Below are 27,864 nucleotides of genomic sequence, written 5' to 3'. Positions count from 1 at the left end.
TCCATACGTCGACTCATTTTTCGCCTAGTGGCCGCCGCGCACAAACACCTTCTTCGGAGGGGTTTCGGCTCTGAGCTCGTCGTCCCCCTCGCATCGCTGGCGGAAGGTAGCGAGCTGCCGTCTGAGCGTGCTGATTGTCTGCGCTTTCTGGGCTAGAATCTAGTGAATTAACGCAGCAACGTTAGTGTTGTAAAACCTCTTCAGCGTAGCATCGTTCAGCCCAGCAACGCACCTCTTCCAGACGCGATACATATTGGTCGATACTGGCCGAATCGTCGTTTTGAATTGCTGCCAACATGGCGCCTTCCTCCGTGAGGAGCTCTGCACTTTCCTGTCAAGTAGAAGAGCTAGGCTTAGCCACGGAGATTGTAATAGGGTGCTGAGTCGGCTTAACGAACCTGAATTGCGCTCATGTGCGTGTTGAGCAAGCTTTCCTGCTCCTCATACAGCGTCTGAACCTACAGACACAACCACATCAAATTGATTAGTGCTGCGCGTAACGCAACTATTACCCACGGATCATAAGCTTACCACCCCATGCCACGCTTCTTGAGGGTACCCGCTTTCCTTGATAGGGTCACCACTCCTTTTATCTGTTGCGAAACCACCAACTTAGACACGAATCAACTACGGCAAATACGACCACAACTTACGCAAATGGCGGCGGCTAATGCGAAGAATGCTCAAGTCGTCGCTCAGATCAGGGCCCAAGCGTGTGTGATGCGAAGAAATTGTGACTTCATCGCGCCCATCAGCATCGGCCCTGTACTTCTCACCGTTGCTCTCAAGTGCACCATCACCCCCGTCATCAGCTTCTTCTTCTTCTCCGGATGGATACTCATCTTCTTCATCATATTCATCAGCTTCGTCGCCCCCGTCCTGCTCTTGATACGCATCAAGATCTGTTTCGTCATAATAGGTCAGGCGCAGGTTAGCGCATATCAATTTTTGCTACCCCTTCCTACATAATCGCACACACCTTCTTCAAATTGAACGTCTTCGACGTCCACAGCGTCAGATTGCGCATTCCTCTCGTCAAAGGCATCCACTGAAACACGTTTCTCCTTCACACGGTCAGCATATCGTAGCGTATTGAGGGTGTGGTCCGAAGATGAGGCACACGGCGACACGGCTGCAATCATCACCGTTCTGGTTGTGCAAAGAAAATGTTAGACATACGTATAACATCTAACTGCTCAGGATATTGTACCTCGCTTTAGCGTTGACAAATGAATCCTTCAGTACTTGTGTAAGCTTGCTCGCTCGGAATGGGATATGAGTCCCGCGGCCGCCACTATCGAGTGCTCTACTCATCAAACCAGAGAGTCAGCAAAATGAAAGCTCATTCCACCACGGATATTGTGTTCTACGCACCGGAAACACTCTTTCAGCGCCAACAAGCTTCGATTGATCTCCGCCGACTCCATCCGTCTCTGACGATTGTGGTTCTTCGTGTCTTCTCCACGCTCACTACCAGCAAGATCAATCAGCGACAACTTGCCATGGAGTTTCCCGCTTCCTCTTTCTCTGAGGTTGATCTGGCAAATACAATGCGAGCGTGACGATACGTCGTTCATCTCCGTAGCATGCGTGGTGCGGAGACTGTTGCCCTTGCTGATCACTTGCAGCAGCTCCTCGGTATTCTGGGGCTGCACCTCCTCCAAATCCACAATCTGCACCTCACCAGCTCCATCTTCCCGAATCGTCAGCACCTGCCGGTGCAGTAGGTCCTGACAGCGTCCGCCGTAAATCTCAAAGAAGCTCACGCAGATATCCAACGGATACCCGCGCCTCGCAAACTCGTCCGCCTGAGCAAAGACATCCGCCGCTATCTGACTCTGGATGCCTTGCATCGTGTGCGTCTTGCCGCTGCCCGTTTGTCCGTACGCGAAGACCGTCGCGTGGCCTCCGTCATGGAACACGAACTTGACTAGTGGCTGCGCCGCGTGCATGTACACACTCTCATTGGTCGCGCTCTCATCAAATGTCTGCAACAACAACAACAACAACAACGACAACCATTAGCAAGTTCACGAAAACTCCTTCAATGCAATGTAGCCATCTCCTCTCGTTACATGGTCGAAGTTGAAGGCGTTGCTGTCCAGGTACTTGGTGATGCCGTCCACCTTGAGCTTGCAGTCGTGCACGATGGCCATGGGGTTGAGGCACGTCACGGCGTCGTAGTCGTGCTTCTTGACCTCCTTGGCGTTCACCGGCCGCTTGCGCACGCAGATGGTGATCTTTGTGTCGCCCGCCTCGGCGTGCGGCCGGCTCTTGTCCTTGTTCTGCTCGCGGAAGGCCTTGATCATGCGCTGGAAGTCAACGTCGCCCGGGTGGCCCAGCTTCTCGTTCAGCTGGCTCTCGCGCTCGCGCTCGCGCTTGGCCGCCGCCATGGCGCGCCGCCGGTCCTCGCGGTTCTTCTCGATCTCCGCGATGGCCTGCATGGTCGGCTTGGCGCGCGGCGTGGCCGAGGGCGCCGCGCGGGCTCCTGCGCGCGCATTATTCGCTCGCCACGCCATCGGACGTCCGTTGCTCGGAAGGAAAAATATCCGAGGGCAGCTTCAATATGGAGCGGGCAAAATAATGGCTTCCGACGTGCGTATTTGTATGATCGCATCAATTATAAATAGAAAGATATAGCAAATACAAGTGGTAGCGCACTGGAGAAAGATAGCGTCATTTCGGTACGCAAAGAGCTCCATTTTCTAGCGGAGCTCTTCATTCTGCGAACCGAGATGGTGAGGCAGACGACCGAGTCGCCCGAGATCGAGGCGGCCATCGCCGCCGTGCAGAGCGGCTCCATGTCGCTGCGCGAGGCGGCGCGCAAGTTCGACGTGCCGCGCACCACGCTGCAGCGCCGAGTGCAACGTCGCGCGTCCGAGGCGTCTGAGGCGTCCGGTTCAGCTCCTTCCGAGCCACTGGTGGTCAAGGCGGAGGTACCGGCGGACGCTGCGGCCAACGCGCACAGCGACACAAGCAACGAGGACACGGCGGAGGCCATTGGAACAGAGAATCAGCCGGCTAATGTGACGGGGAACAAGCGCTCGGCGGAGCATCTGGACCCTCCGAGCCAAGGTGGACAAGTTGCGGAGACTGTTGAGGATATTCGAATGGTGGGATTGGGGCCTTTGAGTTGACTGGCGGCTGGATTGCTGTGTAGGCCCGCGCAAGGTGATCAATTGCAAGATTCGGATGCTGTGTACGGCGGCAGGCAGCGCGCTGGATGAGCTAAGCAACAGGATGATCAGGGAGGGCAAGTGCATCTACAAGTTGGGGCTCGGCCAGTCGCCGTTCCCGATTCCGCAGTGTATTGTGGATGAACTCAGGTTAGTGAAGAGGAAGCGTGAATGGAGGGCTTTGCTGCTTTGGAACTTAATGGTGTGGTTATGGTTGTGTAACGTAGAGCGAACTCGCATCGGCGCGACTATTTGCCCGTTGCCGGACTGCCGGAGCTGTGCGATGACATTGCTGCGTGGGGTACGGATCGACTGCACATCAACTACTCGCGGGACGATGTTCTGGTGGGCCCTGGAACGAAGGAACTGCTATTCGTGCTGCAAACGGTGTATTACGGAGATCTACTGCTACCCAACCCGAGCTGCACGAGTTACGCGCCGCAGGCTGCTATCGCGGGGAGGTGCGTGTTCTCGTTCGCTGGCAGTTTTCTTTGTAATCTCGAGTCTCTAATGTATTGTGTGTTGTCTTCAAAGAAACATGATGTGGCTTCCCACTCATGCAGAAGACCATTTCGTTCTTCGTCCACAGGTTCTTGAATCCCATTGCGCTAAAGACCCAGGTAAACATCCACACCCGCTGCCATGCTGTTGGTGCTTGGACTGACTTGGCATGACTCGTAGATGCTCCTAGGATCCTCATTCTAAACAGCCCGTCCAACCCAACTGGGTGCGCATACCAGGCCGACGAGGTTTGTGTCTTTACGTGCTGTGGTGGATGGCGGCGAAAAGGCGAACTAACGTTCTCATCATGTCATGCGGAATGATGCTGGGCTACTCCAGCTGGAGGCACTGGCAAAGGTCGCAAGGAAATACCGGATCCTCGTCGTCTCCGATGAAATCTACTCGGAGCTGCATCATTCTGGCACACACCTGTCACTGTCCAAGTACTACCCGGAGGGGACCATCGTTTCCGGAGGACTGAGCAAGTGGTGCGGCGCTGGAGGCTGGCGTATGGGCTTCTGGTTGTTTCCGCCCAGCATGGGCTGGCTGCGCAGCAGCATGTTGGTTATGGCGTCGGAAACCTACACGTCGGTCGCGTCGCCTATCCAGCATGCCGCCCGACGAGCGTTCGTTCTCGAGTACGTTGCACGACCCCTCATATCTTCGAGCAGGCAGCGTCAACATCAACATCGATCTAATGCTAACGCTGCTCCGCGCTCTAAATTGTGTGCTCTATGCAGCTGTGTCGAGCTCTCCATGTACAAACGCAAGTGCCAGAAGACGCTGCAGCTCATCGGTCGCTGGTTCGCCTACCAGCTCCAGAAGATGGACGTCGAGGTGCAGGTCCCCGAGGCCGGCTTCTATCTGTTCCCGTGCTTCCGGAGACACCGCAAGGCGCTGGCGTTGAGAGGCATCTTGACGGACGAGCAGCTGTGCGCCCAGCTGTTGCAGGATACGGGCGTGGCAATCTTGCCGGGTTCAGCCTTCGGACGGTCGCCAGAGGAGCTCTTCGCGCGGCTGGCGTTCGTGGACTTCAAGGGCGACCTCGCGCTTTATCTCATCGAGAGCATGGTAAGTCAGCATCTCGTCCTCCTCCATCGACGCCACCGAAAAGCACTGACCGCACTAACGCGTTCTTCCGCCTTGGCTTTTGCAGCAGGACGACCCATCTCTGGAGGCCATCGAGGGCTTCATTCAGTCGGTCTGCCCGAACCTTGACATCGCGATGCGCAAGCTGGCGGCGTGGATGGCTCTTGCTCGGCCGTCTGCCGCGCCAGCAGCGGTCAGCGCCGCGGGCGTCGCCTTCTAGAGTCTAGAAGGCGGTCTAGAATCTAGACCACAGGAACAGGAAACCCGCCGTTGCCAACCGCCTCCGAGTCATGGGCTCCGCTGCGTGCGACCGAGGCCGGAATTTTTGCTGCAAGAGCCGCTCGAGTCGCGCAATGGGGACTGCGGCCGCGCGCGTGCGAGGGAGCCCGCCGGTTGAGTCAGGATCAGCCCACTGACGTCACTGCGTGAAACTGCGGCGTGACGCGCCGTTTCTTCTTGTCAAACGAGCGGAGACCTTATCCGCAATGCAGCACCATGGGTGGACCTGCCTGCGCCTCGGGTTGAACGCTTGCAAGCGCCAACGCTCTCGCCTCAACGCGCCGCTGAATCGAAATGAGTTGGTGCCAGCGCTGGCGCCACGTTGAGCTTGAAGGTCTGGGCCAGGGCTCGCAACTTCTACATTGCGCGGCCGATTTGGAGCGAGAAAGTATGGCGGTGTCGCTGGTATCATATTGCAGGCCGCCCCGATTCCGTCCAAGTTGGAAGACCCTGCACCGAAGACCAGCATCCGCCCCCAGGGAAGCTTCGGATGCCACCAGACAGCTTCAGAGCTTGCACGCAGGACTTCCGATCCCGTGTTGATTATTCCAGCGCAACTAATTTAAATTATTAGATCGGCCGAACGAGAGCTGCAAAATGCGGGTCAAAGTAGTGCCATTCTCCATGCATGGAACACCGCAGTGGCCATCGATCAAGGTACTTCGAACCTTCCTTCACGTGTCATGCATTCCGCAACGGCCACCGGTGTGCCTGCAACTCCGACACCTACCTACTCCTGCTGATGACGCCGTCAAGTCCTGCACTCACGAATGAATCGTAAAGCACTTGGCCGTTGGAACCAACTTACAGCGCAATGATTCACCATGTCATACGTAAGGTGCGAACCTGCTGCTCTAGCTTAGCGCTCTCTGTTGCGCAGCTGGCTGCAGCATGACATGCCAAGGACTGCACGTGAAATCTACTGATTTCAGGTTAATCGCGTTCCTCCGCTAGTCAGCGCATCTTTGCACCGCGCGTCGCATACTCAAGTCGAGTCAAAAATACGAGCGAGCCCACGAGCGCTAGAGACAGCCGGACGCGACTTCCACACAACGAAACCCGTCGTTCCCCCCTGCAAGCAGGCAGCAGACGGCAGGCAGACGACCGACGGGCACTCGACACCTCACTCCACCTTACTGCGCTCCGCTCCACTCCGCTCCTCCGCGCAGCCTCCCGCCACCTCGATGCCCGCGGTCGACGAGTACTCGCGCGCGCGCCGCGCGCCCGCGGACAACAACGCCACCGCTAGCAGCAATAACAGCGCCGCGTCGGGTCGTAGCAACCTCAGCGCCACGTTCCAGCACCAGGTGCAGGTGCGCGCGGGCGCCAGCGGCCCCAGCAGCCTGCGCGCGTCGTACCAGGACAAGAAGAAGCGCCACAGCAACAGCAGCAGGAAGAGCGCGCAGATGCGCCACTCGCTCACGCACGTGCAGGCGGACGCGCCGGCGTCGGGCCGCTCCAGCGCGTCCTCCACGTCGGGCTCGGCACTGTCGCCGCCGCCGCGCAGCTCCAACTTCCTCAGCCTGCACACCACGAGCCGCGAGCTGAGTCCGCAGCACCAGCTGCACCCGGAGTATCCGACCGCCCCCCCCGCGGGCGACGACATCCTCAAGGTGGAGATCCCCAAGTGGAAGTCCAAGCTCACGACGGACCGAGCGGACCGCGTGCACATCCCCGCGGGCGCGGACAGCGCCGGCAACTCGCCCGTGGCCAGCGGAGCCGCCGGTAGATCGTCGACGTGGAACGGCAAGGACGGACGAGGAGGACACGGAGGCTCCATGGGCGCCTTGGTGCTGGGGAGAGACCGGGATAGTGGCAGCAAGAAGCGGTATACGGTGTTCCAAGTGTACGTGCACTTCCAGTCGGGAGCGGTGCGCGTGTCGGAGAAGAGGTACAGCCACTTCCGGGAGCTGCACAAGACGCTGCGGAGGAAGTACGCGACGGTGGGGAAGCTCTACTTCCCGCCCAAGAAGTTTTTCATGTCCTTGTCGCTGCGCGTGATTGAGCAGCGGCGCGAGGCCATCGAGACGTACATGAACGCGGTGCTGACGCTGCGGCCACGGCCGGCGGAGGTGGTGCAGTTCCTGAGCAGCGGCAGCAGCTCCGTGGACGAGGACGAGGACGGAAACAGCACGGACGGACCCGCGCGCGGCGTGGACATGGTGACGGCGCCCAAGCACGTGCAATCGACGTCGACAGCGCTCGGGACGTCTTCGCGGCTCAGCGGCAGCAACAGCTTTGCTTCGGAGGACGCTGGAGGACACATGGTGACCATGCAGGACTTTGAGATCTTAAAAATGCTCGGAAAGGGATCCTTCGGGAAGGTCTACATGGCCCGGGAGCGCGGGACGGACGGCAAGATCTACGCCATGAAGGTGCTGCGCAAGTCCGAGTTGGTCAAGCGCAACCAGGTCGGACACACCATGATGGAGCGGCGCATCATGAGCTCCATTAACCACCCTTTCATTGTGGGTCTCAAGTACTCGTTCCAGACGGCCAGCAAGCTCGTGATGGTCTCCGACTATTGCTGCGGTGGCGAAATCTTCTTCCACCTCAAGAAGTTCCGTTCCTTCTCGGAGGCCATGGTGCGGTTCTACGCCGCGGAGCTGGTGGCGGCCATTGGCCACTTGCACGAGCGTGACATCATCTACCGCGACCTCAAGCCGGAGAACATTCTTTTAGACGAGACGGGTCACGTGCGACTCACCGACTTTGGCCTCTCGAAAACGGACTGCACAGACTTTTCAGGCGCCAAGACTTTTTGCGGCACGCCCGAGTATCTGGCGCCGGAAATGCTCATCAGCCGCAAGAAGAAGACCGAGTACGGCAAGGCCATCGACTGGTGGAGCCTCGGCACGCTCATGTACGAAATGCTCACGGGGTGGCCGCCTTTCTTCGACCGGAACATCGAGCAGATGTGCACCAAGATCATGAAGTCGCCGCTCAAATTCCCGGCACATTTCGGCCTGAGTTCGGAAGTCAAGAGCCTAATTTCGGCCTTGCTGGAGCGCGATCCGGCGTACAGAATCGGCTCCCGCCCTGGTGCGGGCGTTGAGGACATCAAGAACCACGTTTTCTTTGCTAGCATCGACTGGAATTTACTGGAGAAGCGTGGTATCAAACCGCCTTTCAAGCCGCGCGTGCGCAGCCCGACGGACATCCAGAACTTCGACCGCGAGTTCACGAAGGAGCTACCGGATCATGGTTTCTTGCAGCAGGACAAACGCCTGGCAGTGTCACCGAAGAACGAGTTCCAGGGCTTCTCCTACACACGGATCGAAGAGCCTGCGTCTCTGTCCCGCGAGTCTAGAAGCAGCAAACGGGAAAAGCGCCGGTCAGGACGCCGATCGGAGCCACGGGTCAGCGAAGGGTACGTACGAGGAAGGCATTGAAGCAGCGTTGGACGTCGACCTGGTTGGTCTTCTGGGTCATCGTAGGGATGGCTGATTCTTGCTTCTTCTCTCTTGCTTCTTGGCATGGGCCGTAGAATCGAGCACGAGTCCCAGTGGGCGGAGGAACAGCAGTATCCCGAGTTCGGCCTCGTCGGCCGCGACAGCACGGATTTCGACACTGGTTGTATCTAGAGCGCGTGGATCTAGGCCAGCCCAACTGCTGGTCAACCACGTGCTCGTCATGTCCAGTACAAGAAGAGAAAGCAGGTGGGCACCACCGTCAAGTGCATGCGATGATATTTTGTTTCTAATTTAGACTTGATACAGGTATGGAGCGATCCCCCCGAGTCGAGTTGTTCGCTGGGAGACGCGAAATACGTTGTAAGAAAATGAATGAACCTAAAGATTACATGAGATTAGCACATCCAGCAATTGCTCGTTCTGAAGACCGTCAGTTGTTGATACAGCAATGCTCCTCCGTTGCCCGCCGCCACTGGTGCTTGCGGTCGTATCCGTAGAACACAGGCAGCATCTTGCGCATGGTGTGCGACGTTTTGTGGTCCTTGAAATTGTACACGCGTTGCCACTTACCTTCAACATTGGCATAGCGGTGCGAGATTTCGCAAGATTTCGCTGCTTTCGTCATGAACAACACACAAATGAGGTTAATACTACCGTGAAAGTATCCTTCCTCAATGGGGAAACCTACCATTGCACGCAGCACATAAGTCGTAATCGCTGCAGACAGCGCAGTTGTAGCGAGCTCCGGTGAAATCTGTTTCCCCGCACGAGTCGCAGATGAAGCCCAAGTGGCGACCCTCCATGATATAGCGCAGGGTGGCTATTGCATCCTCGTGACACTTGCGGAATGCACTTCGCACGCGGAATTTCGGGATGTCGAGTTTCTCGGCCAGATTTTCAACTTGTTCTAGCGTGGGTGGTGATAACCCATCGGTGTTGAAAAGCTGTAAGGCTTCTGTGTAGCGCTCAGCCAAAAGATCGAACACAGGCTTCAGAGTCTGCGGCATCATGTGCCCGTGTGGGACTTGTGGCTTCACAGTGAAGACAACAATATCCGCTGGCTGCAACGCTGCAGTCTCAGCCGACGCGTGGTACGGGATCGCTTCGGACAAAACGGTAGGAGCGATCTCTTCTCGATGCATTTCCAGTTGCACGCAACTCCAGCCTGTTCGTCGTGCTACGGCCTCATAGAGGACGCTGGGAGCGAGTTCTCCGCTCTCGACCGAGTTTTTCTGCATGTCGATGTCTTCAGGTGACGATGCGCCAAACACACGGACTTTGCCGACATATTCCAGACTATTGAGAGGTGCCGGCTGCAATAACTTGACGAACACGTAGCCTTCCGGGACTGCCATCAAATCCTTCGCAGTTGGTAGATCACCGGAGGGCAGATCAAGCGGAAGATCATTTGCCACTGAGTTGCTCTCGACGTATATCTGGCAGAATGAATAGGCATCAATGTCTACTCCATCGCAAAGCAAGTGCCCGAAGAGCGGTCGGTCTTGTTGAGACTTGTCGCACGTAAGAAGTTTACGGGGTCGAAGCGCCTGGCCTGACACCACAGGCTGATTGAAGCACCACACTCGGGTCTGGTTCACAGCAGATTCGTCTTCATTGTATTCTCCGAGCACTTCGAAGAACTTCTCATGCAGTGCCACATGCAAATCACGCAATGAGCAGCAAAAGGGTAATTCCAATTCAGCGACGTTCGAGAAATCGACGAGTCCCAAATGATGGTGGCCTCGAAGATCGTGCTCGAAAACAACGCGGAACGTGATGGTCATCAACCGTACTTGCGCTGACACAGTCAGTGTAGTGGGCTCCGTTTGACCCTCAGCAGATTTGGTTAGGAAACCTTGCTGAGGGTCACGCAGCATAGCCAGCGAGCCCAATGAGTGCACTCCCCAGTTATTCAAATGCTTGTGAAACTTGTTGTCGGTCAGACACGAATGCCACTCCAGTCGGCGTCTTGGATCCACTGTGTTTTCCACTTGCAACGAAAAGACGGCACACGTGAGCCAGTCCGGAGGACGCCGAGACAGATCCGTGAGCACAAGGTACACACTGAGTACGCGACCCTTGTACTGGGCCTCGTTCGGGTTACCGTTCGGAAACACCCAGAGGCAGAAACGATGTTCTCCGATTGTGAAAGTATCGGACACCACTTTATCCACGTCCCTCATGGCCTCCACGTTGGCAAAATTGGGCACCTTCACCGATATCTCGGCCCGTTGCTCCTTGTCATGCTTCTCCAGAAAGCAACGTCTCCAGCAGCCTCCGTACAACCTCACCAACTGTGAAAAAAAGAATCAACAAAAAAGTACCCAAAACGATATCTCAGCTCTCGTATCTCTTCCCGACCCCACAAAACCCTCAAAATACAGCATTCCACACGTACATCATAGTCCGGTGCTCCAGGCAATTGGGGCAGTAGCTGCGTCCTCAGCGTCGGCCACTGCTTGACACATAGTCGCTTCCACACCTCCCGGTCGAACGTGAGGCTGCGGAAGGCGCGGCACGTCGCAGCGCACGCCAGCAGCGAGCAGCCGTCCAACTGGGCGAACGCCAGCGCCAGCAGCTCGTCCGGCAGCGTCTGGATGCCGCCCGGGAAGGCCTTGGCCGTCGACGAAGCCGGCTCGTCCATGTCGACGTCCTCCAGGTCGAGGCTCTCGTTGTCCGTCTCGCCCGCGGAGCCCTCGCTGGCGCGGCACTGGAGCAGCCGCGGGTGCTGCGCGCGCCTGCTGCTCTTGCTGCTGGGCGGAGAGGAGGACGCGCCGCCGAGCCACTGGCGCTTCTTGGGGCTGAGCGCGCGCGCCGACGCGACCATCGATCAGGAGGCAGAGAGAACTTGTCGGAATATCCGTGATACAGCGAGGTTGGATCCGAGAAGGAGCTTTCGAAAACCGTGGAAAGAGTTGAAGTTGGTGTCCCGGAACATAGAAATGAGAAGTTGGGTTTGCGTCGTACGTAACCGAATTTCGGGAACCCGATCCTGGAATTTGAAAAGCTACAGTAGTTTGTTAGACTACCGCAGACCATGGCGCTGAGTCGGAACTTCCGCACGACGTACTACAAGACGCTGGGCGTGCCTGTGGTGCAGCACATTGTGGACGTGGAGGCATCGTTCGCGGCGCTGCTGAGCGAGAGGGCTGTGAACGTGCCGCAGCTGTTGAAATTGGCGCTGGAACTGGGCATCGCGCCGCCGTATCGAGCGCGGATCTGGCTGCTGCTGGCCGGCGTGCTGCCGCCGTATCCCGGACTGTGGAGTTTTGCACTGAAGGAGCGATGCGCGATGTTTGAGGATGTGGTGGGGGCAGCACAAGTTCTCCAAGCTAAAGACGTGTCCGAGGACGACGAAGGTGCAGGAGTGTACTACGACTTTTCGGAGCTGCTGGAGGAGGAAGAAGAAGAAGGAGAAAGTGTGGCAGAAACGAAGATGCCACCTTCGCTGCAGGATCTGAAAAGGTTAGTGCACTTGCATCGCACCTATTGGCGGGAGATCGCTGCGTGCGACGCGCCCATGCTGTGTGGTATGGATGACCCCAACTTCCTGCTGGGGGTGGCCCGAGTGGTGTGTGAAGTGTTGACGCACGAGGCGGAACGCTTCTGGTGTTTTACGCGGTTGCTGGAGCTGTTCCATGATGGACTGGAATTGGTGGACCCTGTGGTGACTCCGGACACGCTGTACAACGCGCAGCTGGCAGAATTCGAAGGCGTGTTTCTTCGGACGCTGGACGTGAAGCGGCGACGCCTAACTGTCGACGGTCCGATCTCGAGTCAGCACGGTGATGAGTACACAAGACGAAGGTGAATAAGAGAAACTCAAATAATTATTGTGCGGAAGTTGCACTCAAAACTGTCAAAACTTCATGCTCTGAAATCAGGCGAAGCCATCGACGAACTCGTCGTCCTCGTTGATATCGTTCTCCGATGAGTGCTGCTGCTTCCGAGCGACAACTTTGCGCGAGCGACGTCGACGCTTCGGAGAGGCCTTGAGTTTTTCTTGTCCCTGTAGATCAACGTCCAGTTGTCTTTCGTCTTTGCGAGATGCGAGCCATGCAGTCAGAAAGAGGTTCCAGCTAAGCTCAATAGGATCATCTGGCTGGCACAAGTCATCGACTGACGGCAGCAGAAGCTTCTTTGGAGAGCGCTCCCTCGCTTCAACCGGAGGATCTCTCGACGATGGCTTATACGTTGCGCATTTCTCGTTGTCCAACTGGTAATTGCGCTTGAGCGCAAACTTCAGGCGGAGCATTAGAGCAAGCGCGAACGCAATGCACCCGTTGGCCTTCATCGCCGCCAACTTCGACCTTGGTAGCGAGCTTAGAGGGCGATACTCGTCGATGCTCATCTTCGACAAATCTGCTGTTTCGTCTTCCAGTTGATCTGGTGCCACGCCTGCCGTCGCAAAGGCCTCCTTCATGTCATCCAGCACAGGGCTGCACATGAGAAGAGATGTCAGCGTGCTCTTTATTTAATAAAACAAAACATGGGACATATGCATGCACGGACGTACCCAAGTCGAAGGCTCACGTACTGGTTGATCAAATAAATAACGTACAAAGGTTCGTCCTCCACATCGTACGGCAGTGTCGAGATGATCTGCGCCAGATAGAATAGATATTTCAGTCTGCTCGCGAAGTTCTTGCTGTTGTCGGTGGCTAATGTAGCTTTCAACGGCTTCAGTACACTTCCTTGATCAGAAAACTGGTTAACCAATGACTTGAGAAGTAGCAATCCGTGCGATTTAGTTGGTTTGAGGCAGTTGGTGTACAGCCTCCCAAAGAGGCAGTACTCCTTGTTGTCGTCGATTCCCAACGCCGTTGCGTTGCCATATACGCTCAGTTGGAACGAGTAAGAGCCATGGATACCTTTAATCAAAGGCATATGAATTTCACTCCGGAATCGTTCATACAGAGCCAACAACTGAGAAAATGCTGCGTCCCGAACGTCTGAAACGCGATCGGTCTCCAAAGCCACCAAATTCTGAATGCACTGTAATGGGTTCACCAAGCCTTGGGTAAGTAGAGCCCCAATGCAAGCTACAGCCTCCTTCCGAATTTGTGGTATCTTCTGCACCGAGAGTAGTAATATACTGTCCAGTTCTGCCTGCATGACACTTCCTATCAACGAGGCGTCGGCTTCCTGGTCACCTTGAACTTGCTGCTTTTTACTCTTCGATCGATCCATCGAACGTGAAGCCATCCCGTTTTCCAAGCGCTGCTCTTCTGAAAGCAGTAACTCCTTCATGCTGACAAGGCATTGAAACGTTTTTGTTTTCTTCCGAAGGAATGGTGGCGTAAGAAGATGCTTCAACAACTCATCTTGTTGGGCCCGTAGAAACAGACGCGGCCGAATAGGAAACAGGAAGCCCATGCCTTGCACAGCCATAGCAGAGCATTTATCGTTATCTGGCGCACAAACGAATTGCTTGTACAACTCATAAAGTGATGCTGTGATCGTTCCAATTTGCAGTACTTTCGCCTCGCGTTCCAATTCCTGGATATTGTCCATGTCTGTCGCGCCAACAATTTTTCCGGCGGCAAATAATGCACGCTGCAGAGCACGATCATCTTCCCCCGACAACCTGGATAGCGATTTGATATGTTTGTGTTGCCGCATTGTTAGTACGAAATCTTCCAGCAACTTGAGCAGTACGACTGGTGCTTTTCTTGTTGTCGTAGACAGAGTTGCCAGACACTTGACACTCGGACCGACAACACTTGGGGGCGAGTTCAGAACTAGATACTTCAAGTCTTCTTCCAACCTCGAAGTAATGCTTAGCGAAACGCGCTTCACACGCAAAATGCTGTCGATCATTGAGACCGACAAATTCTGAATCTTGGCATCCTCCTCTTTCAGATAGACTCGAATAGTTTCCAGGTGGCGAGTCAATAGTTCAGGTTTCGCTCCACAGAAAACAGAAAGTGCAGTCATGCACGCCACGAATTGTTCGTGGCCATCTTTGATTGAAACGCCAATGAGAAGTGTGCCTTCTTGTAGGTCCATCAGGCAGTTTACGAGACGATCAATTATCTTTTCGGAGCGGTCCTCAGCAATTGCGATTTCAGCCGATCGATTCTTCACAGAACGCACAGCCGTTTCCCTCGTCCCATTGTTGCGCCCCCACAACAGCCTCTTCAAAAGTTCAGCAAACCACCCGAGGTTTGGCATACCGTGAATGACTTCAACAATGGTAGCTACGACTTCAGAACTGTTATCCACCTTCGCATCGTTAATTTTCACAACGCTGGCTGGCGTCACCATTGGGGTTCGATACGAAGACCACGCTTCTTCGACGGAGTTGACAACGAACCCATCATCAGACACGAACTTTGCGTTTACTTCTGCAGCATCGCTCTTATCTTCGATTGCCACAGCAGTCCAGCCTGGGGGTAAGGTGCTTCCACCACCGAATTCACTCAAAGGGCTCGAAAGTTTGGAGGAAGAAAGCTCGGATCCAAACCAAACTTCTTGGAAAGTGTCAATGATAAAGTTCTTCACTCCTTGATCCTCAGAAGCGTCTCCAACTCGTTCAACAAGACATCTCATGCATGCACTTTTGCGGCGAAGCTCCTGTTCTGAATTCGCATCATGCGGCTGTTCTTGCGTCGATGTCAAAGCGATCTTGAAAATTTTGCACACGCTTTTACGAACTTTGATGCCTTTGTCACGCATTCTCTCAGCCAGCACATCAAAGTATTTGTCAAACTGTAACATAATAAAAACATCATGGTTAATTATTTGACAGCGCGTAGTGGAACGGCCCATGTACGTACCAAAAGGGGCTGCAGTAGTACGTAAGTACCGATCAAATCCACGGCTGCTTCGCGAACGGAGGGTTTTTCATCTGAACAACACCTCTCAACAGCTGACCGGACTCCGCTTTCAGCCATTAGCATCGGATCGACGTCGACAATCCCTCGCAAGCATTTCATAACTCGAGCTCTGAGACTTGGTGCAGCTCTGGAGAGCAAAGCCATGATGTGCACAAGCAAGCCATCGAAAAGACCACAAAATCGACGTTTCACAGCTAACTGCAAACTCGCTCTTAGTGCCAACTCGGTCGTAGGGATAGCCACTTTAAATGTCGAATTAGTAACCCCCTTAGTCTCCACCGCCAACGTTTTCCATAGCATATATTCACGATCCATGCACGCTGACTCGAGATCACTCCAATGTACCTTTGCCTCCGACATGAACTTCAAAAGAAGCAGCTTCCTCGAATCGCACTGATCAGAACCTTTCCGTTGCTGATGCATCACGACGATATGCTTGAAGGCTAACAGGTCAACCAAGTCACTACAAGCACTCGGCAGTGTTTTTCTCGACCGCGTCTTTTTGCCAACAATTGCTTCTAGTAGACAGTTTTTATGCTCTTCCACAACTGCAGTCGAGTCGCTGTCGTCAACTAGGGCACTGTGATCAACCTTCTTCTGGTAGCGCTTGATTGCAGCACATACCTTTCCGACTATGTTGAGCGCCGCCAAACTTTTATGTGCGTCAGGATTTCTCTCGTCTGCGGAGATATTTGCGTGCAGTACACTCGCTAATGAAGAGCATAATGCCTCGAGGACGTCTTCCGCGCCAATCCATTCCGGACGTACAAACATCACGAGAAGATCTTCCACGAAGTTCTCCAAGACGACGCGATTATCACGATCTTCGTTCTTCTTCCAGCATGCCTTAAGTAGAGTCCGAACAAGCGATTGTGCACTATTACGCGTCTCCCCCAGCGCAGCCTCCACAATATCCATCTTCAAAGGTTTCTCTTCACTGACGGTATCAGGTGTAGACGAAGGTTCAGACGATTCTTGAAACACAGGGTCGGATTCCACCGCTTCAAGCTTTCCTGCAGGAACGCACGCTTGTATCATCGATACAACCAGTGTTGAAATTTGCTGCACTGAATCGCTTGAGCTCGCCAACTTCACCGTTCGAAGAGTCCGTTTTGTTGTAGGAAGCTTTACCATGACCGCCACAATATCTTCGAGCAACGAATCTCGGTGGGGCTTGTACTGCTTAAAAACTGCTCGCAAAATTGCGAGGGCACTTTGTTGCAATGACGTTGCGTATTGACTATGCTCTAAAGCGAAGAATTCCACCATTGCCGTAGACAAAGGCAGCACCCATCGATCCGCTAGTTTCACACTCAAAACTAGAGCTGCGAGGTGATCCAAGAACTCACAGAAGACATGCGACACTTGATCAACAGCCTTCCGAATGTGTTTGTTCACACGCAAATTTACTCGGGAAGAGCTGGACATTTTGGCCCCGGATAAGCGCCGTCTGCCTTTTTCTTCAGCAACGGGTGTGGAAGCAGTCGTGACGTACGTGGTGTCGATGCATGGGAGTATCAGTCGGCGAGTGATGTGATGTAGCAGCTGAAAACAATTCTCGAGATTCTCCTCAGAAAGAATCCGTCGGTCGATCTCGGGTCTTGTCATCACAATAAGCTCGCAAATTGCGACATCCAGTGACGTCAAAATACTGGACACCAATCTACGATCAACCTTTGATTGTTTGGGTTTGCCCTCTTCGCCTTTTGGTAGAGCTGCACCGAGCACATCCACCGCTAATCCCAACCGAACCTGCACGTCCAAAGTGCTCATCAATGCGATCAGTATTGCTGGATCCAGTTCATTAATCCAGTCGTTCTTTTCCAGCGTTTTCATTGTCTGCAACAGCAGCTTCACTTCTTGGGGCGAAAATACGCCCAAGTTGTCACGTTCAAAATTCTCCAGACCCTGACGTTGTGTCGCCTTTTCAAGCAATCTCTCCAGCAAATCTGCGTACTTCTCCACACTATCTGCAGCAATTTCAGCCTGAGTAGAAAACGTCGGAAGCTCGTCTTCATCATCCATCTCGACATCCACATCTGGCTCGGCGTTCAATTCATCCAGACAGTCTTGCAGCTCGCCATTCTCATCTTGTATCGGGCTCTCAGCACTCACACAATTGCCAAATGACCGTCTCTTCTGTGGCTGCTCGCATTCTTGCTTTCCTTGCAGCTCTAACTTTCTCTTCAACCTGTTCTTAGGTGATGGCTTCAGACCCTGGACAGCTCCAGCTTCCACCATCAAGCACACAAGCGGTTAGCCCAAGCGTTAGCTCTACAACTGTCGCGCATTGCAAGACGAAGTCAGCTAGTGCATAGCGCTGCGTCATTGACTTACAATTGAAGCACCCAGTCTGCACCACTGCCTGCGCCCACTTGGGCATCGAGTTCAACACGTCAGCGTCGATCTCTGTCGTCTCGTCGGCTGAGCTGCAACAGTAAGGCAGCACATTCATAGAGCAGAATTCACCCTCCTTTGGTCAGTAGATAGTATTTGAGATTTTACAGTTGTGAAGGCTTTAGACTTTCGCACCCGAGTCTGCCGGTGGGTGAGGAGCGGATGAGCGTCGCCAACCGCTGCGGGTTGACAGCTTCAGTGTGTGCTGCTGGCTGCGAGGCTACAGGATGCATCTCTTCGCGTGCATCTGCAGCTGCGGCATCCTGTGGGTCCACGTAGAGCGGGAAGAGGAACAGGCCGCCCCGCATCGTGCTCAGGTGCGAGTGCGCACTCGCGCTCTTGGTCAACGGATGCGGAATGAGAGTGATTGTTTCCTTTCGCAGATGAGATGTTGGCCGAAGGTCGCAGCAAAAAAATAAATCCGTAAATAATGAATAGACACAGAGTACCATGCAGGCAAGCCGGAAAAATAACCCGGTTCACACGTCAAAACAAACGATTGACAGGACTCGACTTCTTCAAGTCGAGTCTCTAAGTTGAAGTAGCCAATTTCATTTAGTACGAGCGAGATTTGGCACTTCGGTCTCCCTACGCCACCTTCGGACGCATGCGGCGCGCTCCTTGCATCGGATGTTTCTTCCTCGCTCCAGACGTGAGTGCTCCCGACCGGAAGACAGCGCACAGAATCCGAAGCTGAGGGCACCACAAGATACGGCATGCTGTCAGTGACACGAACGAAAGAGCCAACCATTCAAGCGTCTCGCTCATTGCGTACCATGTTCCAGATCCAAATGCAGTGGAGCAACAACTTGGCAGTCTGCAGTGGAAGCACTTCTCCCGCTCTCGCAATTCGGACGACAGGGGCCAACACGTCTCCATAGAGAACGATCGCACACACGAACATCATCAGGCGAATGAACTGCGTCACGTTAGACTCCAATTCAGCAATTCGTGTTTCCATGCACTGTATAAACTCCTTACCAGCGCAGTACTGCGGAAGTACATTAGCAGCGCGACCCCAGATGCTGCGAGACGAACTGCCTCTGGCTTGTCATAGTCGAGCACGCTCGTTATGCCCAGTAACGCGACCAAAGCCTATATACAGACAACCACGCCACACCACTTCATCAACATTTGCGTTCTCAGCGCCATCGTATCAGTCGGACTCCTACCAGCTGGATGTAGATTGCGGTGTCTGTCACTCGAGAGCGGCCAACAGTTGACGCGGGACCCCACAGAGTGCGATCCAGCTCGTTGTGATGAAGCACTACCATCGATAGGTCTACCGTAGCGTGCAATTCGGTGTCGGCTTGCAAAGTTGATTAGCGCCTCTATATAAGGTACTCTGGACCTCTTTACATGAGCATTCTAGTGCTTCAACACGGTGCGTTTGGGTAGAATGATTCGCACAACGTAGCCACTTACGATCCACGAAAACTATCTGCAACGCTGTGAGTATCACCATCTTCGTTTCTCAGCCACGCAAACTGAAAGCTGTAGTCGGCGCCTGCACGGCCACATCAAACGCAGCACTGTCAGGAAACTTAAACTTATCGAACACGCAGCGAACTGCACACACAACTGTACGTACCAAAATGTACCAGCGAGGACTGCACGACGTAGACGACCCACAGCACCAGCTTCGACTGAACCATTCTCCACTGGCCCCGGAGCACGAACGCCAACTGGTGAACCGGCGAGTACTTCATCGTCTTTTGCAGAGCGATCGTGAGCACAACGAGCGAGACAAACTCCAGAAATCCATACAGAAGCACGTTGGACAGCGTGCTCCGCAGTTTGTCGGCGTCCATGTTCGCTAGTTGAGCATAGTAGACGCGATTCGGGAGATACGACATGGTGGCGACGTAGATCGCTGGAGTTGCATTTGTGTCGTGAACGTGTTCGTGAGATACTACCTACACTATGACATCAAACACGTGAAAAACAAAAACGGATACGTACAGTAGACAACAGGCACGATGACCTCGATGTACTCGATGAGAATCGTGAACTCGACGAGATACAGGAGATTTAGCATCTTCCTGGCGTACAACCTTTCCATGAAAACCAAGGTGTTTTGCGATTCTGTTGTGAGCGGACGTGGCAAATGCTTCACCCGCTTACTGTCGGTGAGGGCTGTCTCAGGTATTCGACATTCTTGGGCTTTTGCGTCGAAGTGCGGGTTGCTCTGGCAGGTTCGTACGAATTTTGGTGTGGGAACACCTTCTCCGCTCGGAAAAGCCATTTGACCGGAGTTCTGGGGCTCTTCTTCGATGGTAGTCGATGCAGATCAACGTTCCTGGAGGCGTATGAGCGTCGGGTTACAATACTGCATGCTCGGCCTAGCCCACTCTTCTGCTTATCTATCGCTTGGAAGCTGGCCGGCTCGAGATTTCTGAGCAGGTGTATTTGGTTTTCCACAGTCTTGAGCTCTTGGGCTAGCCGGAGTACCTCCCGAATGGAGCTTGTCATGCGCACAAAGTCAACCGCCATAATGACAATGACAGTGAGCTTCGACGTCGAGTTCTGCATGGAGAACGACACGAAGAGCGCATTGAAGACGTCGACGTTGAAGACGACGATTTCTGGCTGCATATCCCTGTTGGATCGAATGTAGTAACTAATTCCATTCTTGATGGCCATCTTGATAACGAGGAGGACAAGCGAGAAACAGGCTTGCTTCACGGACGATAGATTAGAGAAAATGTAAATGTAGAAAGGGTAGACCACGATCATAGACATTTGGACGGCGAACATCTTGAGCCCATCCACGATTTGAGTTTGCAAGGCGCTGTTGCCGCGAATATGGCGGCCCCAACTCACAGTAAGCGATCCCAAGAGCAACGTCATCCATACGGGGGCTCCCATGACCATCATGAAAGGAACTGGGAAACCAATCAGGAGAGATAACGAGTAGGTGTACCCCATGCAGCCAACGCTGACGAAAACAGTTATTCCAAAGCAACGTCGTCGAGACATCGGCAGCACAGGCAGCATTTCACTGAATTGTACGACAAATGAAAGTGTATACAGCCATACGATGAAGCTGGCGCGACACCAGAAAACGGTGTTGGCATTCGACCCCTCTTGTGGTGATTGTAAGGGTGTGATATCAGCGAGAATAACGGCGATGATGCAAGGCAGCGGTGTCAGTAGGATAAGTGCCGATAATTCCAGGGTGGTGACTGTCTTGCTGTAATTCTGAAGCGCGATCAGGCGCTGACCAGAGTAGTGGCCGCTTTGTTCTACGCGAAGAGACTTCCTCCGCGCAAATCTCACCAGCCATGAACTTGGTGGTCGAGCAGCCATGGTTGTTAGCTTTACGTTGCCCCGCCGTCTTCAACTAAGTGCCAGCGAGGTTAAACTGAAAAAGAAAAGTGGTGTGCCTTGACGAATCCAAGAATACAGCTTTTCTGGCAACGTTGAAAGCATGTAGCGATGAACCAGGATAATTTTGAGGTAAATATAGTGACTCACCTGCACTGTCACGCAGATTCAACTGGACCAACTATTTTTGATATCTGTATTCATAACCAAAAGTATACACAGTATCCACTGTGTTCTGAGGTACCGGTATTGATTTGAACGAGGACACATCACTGCAAATCACTCTGCGCGCAGTGCTTCAGGATAGTAAAGGTTGTTGTTATTGTGAGAAAAAAATGAAACTAGACTGATCCGATGAATGAACGACGTATGAATTATTGGTACTAAAACGTTATTAAAAATAAATGATCTCTCATACACCAAGTTGCTCAAAACGCATCTGAAATCGGTCACTTTCATCAGGGCCCGAGGCTTGACATTAACCCCCGATCGTTTTCTTAATGTACCTCCACACAAGCTACCTTTGATCGATATGATAAAAAAAATAATCGACCACTAGTCTGGCTAACGACTCAATGCGCTTCAAAAATACAGCAACACAGCCACAATCCTGGACTTATGGGCACTCATCTTGCCCACGTCGTTGCCTTGCGTCATCATGCTTAATGAAAATGATGCAGTGAAAGTTGGTTGTGGGGGGTCTTCGTGCACTCTCTTACGTACGTACGATTGTGCCTGTGGAGAAGCGTTGGAGATTACTTCAGTAGTAAGAATTTTTAACTTTTCTGACGGATGTTGTTTTTGGTGCCGGGTGCAGCACTTTACGTGGCTGATAAGAGATGGGGATGGCAAATAAGTTTCCGGAAGTGGATAAGTTTTTTTATTGAATTCACGATGCTAAACACGACGCAGATGCTTGAACGTTCGAGCTGGACGCGGTGGACTCTTCCTGCAACAAGATACCGTCAAGTGCTGGCGTGGCGATAACGGAGGGTGCACTACGTAAAGTCAGTCAGCCATGGTCACCGACATTGAAGTGAATACCTGAAGTTCATCCTGGATTTTTAACCCACATACAAAATGCGACAAGTACAGATATTATCCGGATGATGCATAGTGAAACCTTGTCATAATTTCATTATCCGGACAAGTAATTGATCCCGCTTCAGAAAATCAGAATCGATCTTCATTTTCGAAGCAGCCACGTACCCCTTAAGCCCGAGATACCTCTCTCACTTCCTTTAGACTCGCCCCACCACCGCCATGTCGTACGATCTCTTCCCCCCTGCACCTCCCAGTGCTCCATCGGTGTCAGCGCCGCCCCCGCCGCCGATTTCCCGGTCAACGGGGGACTTGGAGAGGCTCATCTCGCCCCATTTCCTGTCCCCGGAAGCTCGGATGAGACCCATTCCGACGAACGAGTGGTGGGGCAACCTACTGGCGTGGGACGGACAGCGCGAGAGTGACGCCGTGTTCGCGGGCCCGTATACGTACAAGGTGGTGCAGGGGCAACCTGGTGCCATTGGTAGCGGACTCTCGGTGAGCTATTTGCTGCAGTACCGGACGGACGGACCGGTCAATGACAACGGAGCACCGCGCTTCTACTTCTACCCGCCGAATATCAAGAACTGGATCTTCTCAGCTGTGGAGCTGGCGGGGCCTCCGGGTGCAGCGCCCCCTCTTACTATCCAGGCTTGGGACGACATGGGGGTGCACCTTGCCATGGCCGGGATGAGGATGTACTTGGCTCTCGGATCGGCCTTCACGGCGGTGGAGTATCAGGACATGCAGGTGCAACTCGGCACAGAGCACTCCATTGTCGCCATTAACGGCGCTCCTGCTAGAGACGGCCATCAGGTGAACGGGATCAGCTTCGTGATTTCGCTCAACAACGGACAGCAGTGGGTACTCTACTTCTTCTACAATGCGGGCGGCAATACCACGCTCGTGTTCAAGGACAACAAGCTCACGACCACATCCAAGTTCACGGGAGTTGTGCAGGCGGCGTTTGTGTCCACGAGTGGAGTGCAGCCTGATGTGCCTCAAGACGACCACAAGATTCTGCAGCTTTACCACGCAAGTGCGGGCGTCTACCCGAGAGGAGTCACCGTTCAGCCCCTCAACTCGGAGTCGTTTGCGTTCCGCTGGCAGCTTACTACGGCAGCTGGTGTCAACCCGGGTGCTCGCTTCCTGCACTTCGCCCTCACGCACCTGCAGGGAATGCTCGATCCGTCCACTGCTGAAGCCAAGCACGAGCTTGTACTGCATTCTCACACGCACGGGCCCTTGTTCGCGTACGCGTTGGTGTCCCCGCCGAACTCCAGTCCGACGTGGCTTTGCCACGTACCCCAGGCTGAAAGCCAAGGCGTCGAGGCATGCACTGCCTTCTACCCACCTCGAGCTGGTTCTCTCACTCGCGAGGAGGTCGACAGGCTCAACTTGTGCCGCGTTGTGGCCGATGAAATCCATGGAGAGTGGTCTTTACCTCATGAAGGAAGCTACTACTTCAAGGGCAAGTTGCTGCAGAAGTTCGGTACGATGTGTCTCGTGGCTCGGCAGCTTGCAGACACTACCAATCCAGAAATGAGGGACGTGGCTCAGCACGGCATTTCGAAGTTCCAGCAATTGCTGGCGCAGTTTGTGAACAACCAGTCGGCGTTCCCTCTCGTCTACGACACAGTGTACAAGGGTATCATCACCAGTGAGGCTCTCACCAAGAACGACATGAACGTGGACTTCGGTAACGGTGTGTACAACGACCACCACTACCACTACGGCTACATCGTGACTGCGGCTGCTATGGCTCTCTATCTGGACCCGAATTGGTGCCACTCAGTCGATGCTGTCAGGGTGCGAACGCTCGTTGATACGCTGATCCGTGACGTGGCAAATCCATCCCCTATCGGAACCGACCCGTACTTCCCGCGCTTCCGATACTACAACTGGTGGTTGGGCCACTCCTACTCGCACGGCGTGACCCCAATGGCCGATGGCAAAGACGAGGAATCTACGTCGGAGGAGGTCAACTTCCTCTACGGAATCGCGTTGTATGGACAAGTGACGGAGAACGCCCAGCAGCAATCTCTGGCGAAGCTGATGCTCAAGGCCTACATTCGTGCAGTGAACACGTACTTCTTGCTCCGAAATGACGGACCTGCTATCCACCCCGCGGGCTTCGCCAAGAACAAGGTGACTGGTGTCTTTTTCGACAACAAGTGCGACTACACGACGTGGTTCAGCCCCAACAAGGAATGCATCCACGGCATCCAGATGATCCCCGTCTCGCCCATTCTTGAAGTCTCCCGTCCGACACGCTTTGTGCGCGAAGAATGGGAGGAAGTGCTCTCCAAACTGCCCTTCGTGCATGACTGGAGGGCGAATCAGTCTGGCTGGACGTCTCTGCTGTTCGCCAACTACAGCGTCCTGGACCGCGCAAAGGCGTTTGAAGTGCTGTCCACGTGCCCCATGGACGATGGACTCAGCCGTGCTTGGGCGCTGTACTACGCTGCCACTCGGCCTCCTGCCTGCTGCTAAGCAAAAAAAGACTTCAACACAGTCCAAAAATAAGCTAAGCCCCTCATCGCAAAAATCCCAGCACTATTTGTCTGTTAAAATGTTGCCTTCTCCATTACGGAGGAGTCATGGCCTGCAGCAAAGATTGAGCGAGTTCGCTCACCACGGGCGATAGGCGCCGGTCACGTAGCGAAATCAAGCACCTACCACGTCAGTACGAGTATTCGTTAGCCCCCTGCTATTTTTTCCCCCAAACAATTGTAGTAACTCGTGCTTACCCATCGATGAGCCGTTGCACTTCTGCTGGTGGCAACGTTCCCACAAAATTCGGAAGTTTGCCGACAAGAGCTCCGACCACCTTCAGGCCGCTCATAGCGACGGATTCACTCCGTGTAGACTCCAGGCGGGATACAGTCGCATCAAAGCAGTTGCGAACCAGTTGCACGTCATCGCTATTTTCCACTGAGAGCAGCTCGCTGGACTTGTACAAGAACGAAAAGATGATCTGTAGCAGCAGAGTACGAAGTGGTAAGAACGATCAATTTGCCCCCAATGAATGTGGAAAAAATCTCCTTACCTGCAGTCCTCCAGCAACGACATCTTCTTCGAAGCAACTCTCTGTGGCTACTGCGACCCGCGAGATGAATCCCTGTGACTTCCAGCGTTCAAGAGCATTGTCCTCCAGCCGTGAAATGGCACTACAGTACAAGCAGCATCACACTGATAAGAATGGTTGCGAACTTGGCAGGTGTAGGTACAAGTAAAACGCACCTGAGTAAAACGTTGCAGCAACAAATGCGAACTTGCAGAGGCAGTTCGTCATGCTGAGCTTCACTCCAAAGACTTTGAAGTAACTCCTGCACTCTTGGCTCGTAATTTTCAGCAGTTTTCTCCATGCGTTTTGCTTCAAAAATCCAAGTCAGCAAAAGGTTCACGAGCGATGAGGCACTAGCTGTGGGCGTCTTCGCTACTTTAAGTGGCTTGTCATCTGTATCCAACCGAGCAAGTATCAATCCAACGCAATCGATGCACCCGCGTTGCAGATCGGCTAGCAGCGAAGTATTCCCTGCCAAGCCTGGGTCTTGAGTGCACGGTATCCCCATAATTTGTACCAGCACGACCAGATTTTTCATTGTGATCTCTTGATCTTTGTAAGCATGATCGTCCTCTGCAAATACCCGATTGAGGTAGTAGACCATTAGCTTGGCCGTCACAAGCCCACATCCTTCTGGAATACTTTCGGCGCTCACAATCAATGAAGTGCTGTCTTTGCGGTAAATATCGGCCTCTCGCAAGAAAGCAAGCAGATGTGCGAAGACGAACGGCACCACTTTCGGTGGTGGAAGTTTGGCCAACGCCTCAGTGGCAAGCATCTTGACCTCCTTGAATTCCAGCGGATCCACTACCGAGAGAGCTAAGATGTGACACAGAATTTTGCATGTCGAGTCCGCTGTCTGTGACTCTCTGTCGTCAAGGTGCTGTTGACGGACGATAAACTCGTTGAGGTGGTCCAAATCTTCGCCCTCACACTAAATCGCAAAGAGAACCGTATGCCACACTGTCATTCCGATGCAAGAGAGGGCCTATTATGACGCAAGCACTTACCAGCAACGCTTGAGTTGGATGCGCTCCAAAGATGTCTCTCGGGAGCATTCGCAGCACCAACAGCGGGGCCAGCCTAGAAAACAGTAGACCCTCGACAGTTTTAGCTGCTGAAGCAGAATTGTCGTTCAATGTGTCTTCCGTTAAGCGTTGAAGGTTCTACAAAAAGGAGGTGCCAGATACACTCGTTAGATAATGACACATTCTCAATCTACGCAGCATAAACGTAATTACCATCATGTGTGAGGTGAGCTGTTTTTCCAGTGTTCCAAATACATGGCGGTCAACCCAGCCGCATCCAACAAATTCACGCAGCATTCGAAGAAGAAGCGTGTCACGAGGAGAGCCGAAGATTTTGCGGAGCAGGATAGACAAAACTTGGCTACGAGCATTCGATGATCTAACGTGAATGCTCCACCTACGCATCCAGGATATGGTGTAAGATCAGAGTATCTCATAAAGCGACCGAAACATTGCAGGAACGTACCCGTTTCGACCGAAACAAAGGGAAAGCAATTGCTCCTGCTGTTCTTTCCTGTCTTCATCGTCTGCGGTTCTTGCTTTGGCGTTTCCACTCTGCTCGGCAGCGTAGTCGCTCCATTCGTGGGGAGATACTGGAGACTTTTTAGAGATCAACTGAAGTTGAGAACTCCCATATTGACTCGCATCAATGAACCATGCCACCATGATTTCAAGAGAATGCTGCGTCGATGTGTTGAGAAGGTATCCGAGAGCCGACGTGACAGTGTTGTTCTCAGCTTGTAGAACCCCTGCTGTGCACAGCCCAGCAATGCAGGAGATGGGATCGAGAGAAGGCAAGCAGGAAATGACCTGTGGGGGGGGCAGAAAATAACGCATTAGTTGTTGGAGAGACGGCAGTGGAGCCAGACGATATCGCTGGTCTTACCAGCCGGTGGACGCGATGGCTGGTGTGGTTGAGGAGGGCTAAGACGACTGGAGAAAGCACCTGCCTGCACACGCAGATTTACAACAGCGCACTTTCGTTAAGTTTTTGCTGTCTCTCAAATTACAAAAGAGCCATCTTGGTAGCAACTGTTCTCACCGCCAGTGTCGGTAAAGCGGTTCTTGAAAAGCTGCACGATCGAGTTGGTACAGGAATGTCCTCGTGAGGGAAAGAGCACTCTAGACGACAGATACTGATCGTTAGCACACCAACAAGACTCCGCACTAAACTAATGAGCCCACCTGAATCGTTTTCGAGTGAGAATCCTGCATCCACATCACAAGATCGGTAATAACGAGTTTTCGAGAAATGATGAAGTCGACGACAAACAGTTCCAGCTCCGTTTGAGCCTGCGAGTCATGGTGAGATACTGTACGCGCAATAGAATCACTGCCGACCTCGCGAAGCAGTTGCGAAAGAAGCTCTTGCTCTTCGTCTCGCGAACTTAGCAAGTGGAGTGGGTCACTGGGTAAAAGAACAGCTCGTAGGACGTTCAGTGTAAGCTGAAGTGCAGCCTCATCGCCACTTTTGTTCGCCACAGACAATCCATAAACAAAGAAGAAAACGAAGCTCGCCTTCATGTCCACCGGAAATCCCTCGAAAGCCTTGGAGCATGCTTTGATCCCACCAGCTGCATCCATCAACAGACACACATAGCGAAGCTGAGAGTATACCAGTTCAGGGTTGGTAGCCATTCTTCGGCGACCAGAGTCTAGCTTATTGATCAAAGCATCCGCAGTCCACCTCCGTAAGAGTCGAGCGAG

The 27,864-nt window shown here is 53.5% G+C and overlaps 8 protein-coding genes across 8 annotated transcripts; 4 read left to right on the top strand and 4 right to left on the bottom strand.

Moving 5' to 3' along the window:
- Positions 1 to 181: 181 nt before the first annotated feature.
- Positions 182 to 2,519, bottom strand: PHYSODRAFT_473388 (hypothetical protein; the record flags this gene model as incomplete). Its single annotated transcript, XM_009517615.1, has 8 exons — positions 182 to 331; positions 399 to 458; positions 532 to 593; positions 654 to 902; positions 980 to 1,149; positions 1,211 to 1,309; positions 1,375 to 1,988; positions 2,076 to 2,519. 8 exons carry the CDS (start codon positions 2,517 to 2,519, stop codon positions 182 to 184), a joined length of 1,848 nt encoding a protein of 615 aa, XP_009515910.1.
- A 673-nt stretch (positions 2,520 to 3,192) lies between these two features.
- PHYSODRAFT_471652 (hypothetical protein) lies at positions 3,193 to 4,986 on the top strand (the record flags this gene model as incomplete). The annotated part of the gene is made up of 7 exons (XM_009517614.1): positions 3,193 to 3,326; positions 3,404 to 3,637; positions 3,711 to 3,796; positions 3,858 to 3,925; positions 4,017 to 4,303; positions 4,418 to 4,748; positions 4,834 to 4,986. 7 exons carry the CDS (start codon positions 3,193 to 3,195, stop codon positions 4,984 to 4,986), a joined length of 1,293 nt encoding a protein of 430 aa, XP_009515909.1.
- Positions 4,987 to 6,216: 1,230 nt separating this feature from the next.
- PHYSODRAFT_284310 (hypothetical protein) lies at positions 6,217 to 8,972 on the top strand. The gene has a single exon (XM_009517613.1). It carries the CDS (start codon positions 6,230 to 6,232, stop codon positions 8,435 to 8,437), a length of 2,208 nt encoding a protein of 735 aa, XP_009515908.1. The 5' UTR covers positions 6,217 to 6,229; the 3' UTR covers positions 8,438 to 8,972.
- On the bottom strand, positions 8,889 to 11,285 carry PHYSODRAFT_472892 (hypothetical protein; the record flags this gene model as incomplete). The annotated part of the gene is made up of 3 exons (XM_009517612.1): positions 8,889 to 9,073; positions 9,147 to 10,752; positions 10,857 to 11,285. 3 exons carry the CDS (start codon positions 11,283 to 11,285, stop codon positions 8,889 to 8,891), a joined length of 2,220 nt encoding a protein of 739 aa, XP_009515907.1.
- Positions 11,286 to 11,495: 210 nt separating this feature from the next.
- PHYSODRAFT_374691 (hypothetical protein) lies at positions 11,496 to 11,810 on the top strand (the record flags this gene model as incomplete). Its single annotated transcript, XM_009517611.1, has 1 exon — positions 11,496 to 11,810. A coding segment is annotated over one exon (315 nt), but the record flags the coding sequence as incomplete, so codon positions are not given.
- Positions 11,811 to 12,338: 528 nt separating this feature from the next.
- On the bottom strand, positions 12,339 to 20,430 carry PHYSODRAFT_349205 (hypothetical protein; the record flags this gene model as incomplete). Its single annotated transcript, XM_009517610.1, has 14 exons — positions 12,339 to 12,897; positions 12,975 to 13,738; positions 14,201 to 14,311; positions 14,405 to 15,169; positions 15,238 to 16,359; positions 17,050 to 17,528; positions 17,635 to 17,726; positions 17,830 to 18,006; positions 18,287 to 18,387; positions 18,470 to 18,613; positions 18,676 to 18,789; positions 18,867 to 18,961; positions 19,657 to 19,882; positions 20,020 to 20,430. The coding sequence occupies 14 exons, from the start codon at positions 20,428 to 20,430 to the stop codon at positions 12,339 to 12,341; spliced, it is 5,160 nt and encodes a 1,719-aa protein (XP_009515905.1).
- Positions 20,431 to 20,508: 78 nt separating this feature from the next.
- PHYSODRAFT_467171 (hypothetical protein) lies at positions 20,509 to 21,003 on the bottom strand (the record flags this gene model as incomplete). Its single annotated transcript, XM_009517609.1, has 1 exon — positions 20,509 to 21,003. A coding segment is annotated over one exon (495 nt), but the record flags the coding sequence as incomplete, so codon positions are not given.
- A 1,755-nt stretch (positions 21,004 to 22,758) lies between these two features.
- Positions 22,759 to 24,747, top strand: PHYSODRAFT_552348 (hypothetical protein; the record flags this gene model as incomplete). Its single annotated transcript, XM_009517608.1, has 1 exon — positions 22,759 to 24,747. The coding sequence occupies one exon, from the start codon at positions 22,759 to 22,761 to the stop codon at positions 24,553 to 24,555; it is 1,797 nt and encodes a 598-aa protein (XP_009515903.1). The 3' UTR covers positions 24,556 to 24,747.
- Between the last annotated feature and the right edge of the window lie 3,117 nt (positions 24,748 to 27,864).

Source organism: Phytophthora sojae (genome assembly GCF_000149755.1).
Source record: "Phytophthora sojae unplaced genomic scaffold PHYSOscaffold_1, whole genome shotgun sequence".
Lineage (NCBI taxonomy): Eukaryota > Oomycota > Peronosporomycetes > Peronosporales > Peronosporaceae > Phytophthora > Phytophthora sojae.
The sequence above is the reverse complement of the archived record's forward strand: the minus strand, read 5'-3'. Positions and strand labels throughout refer to the sequence as shown.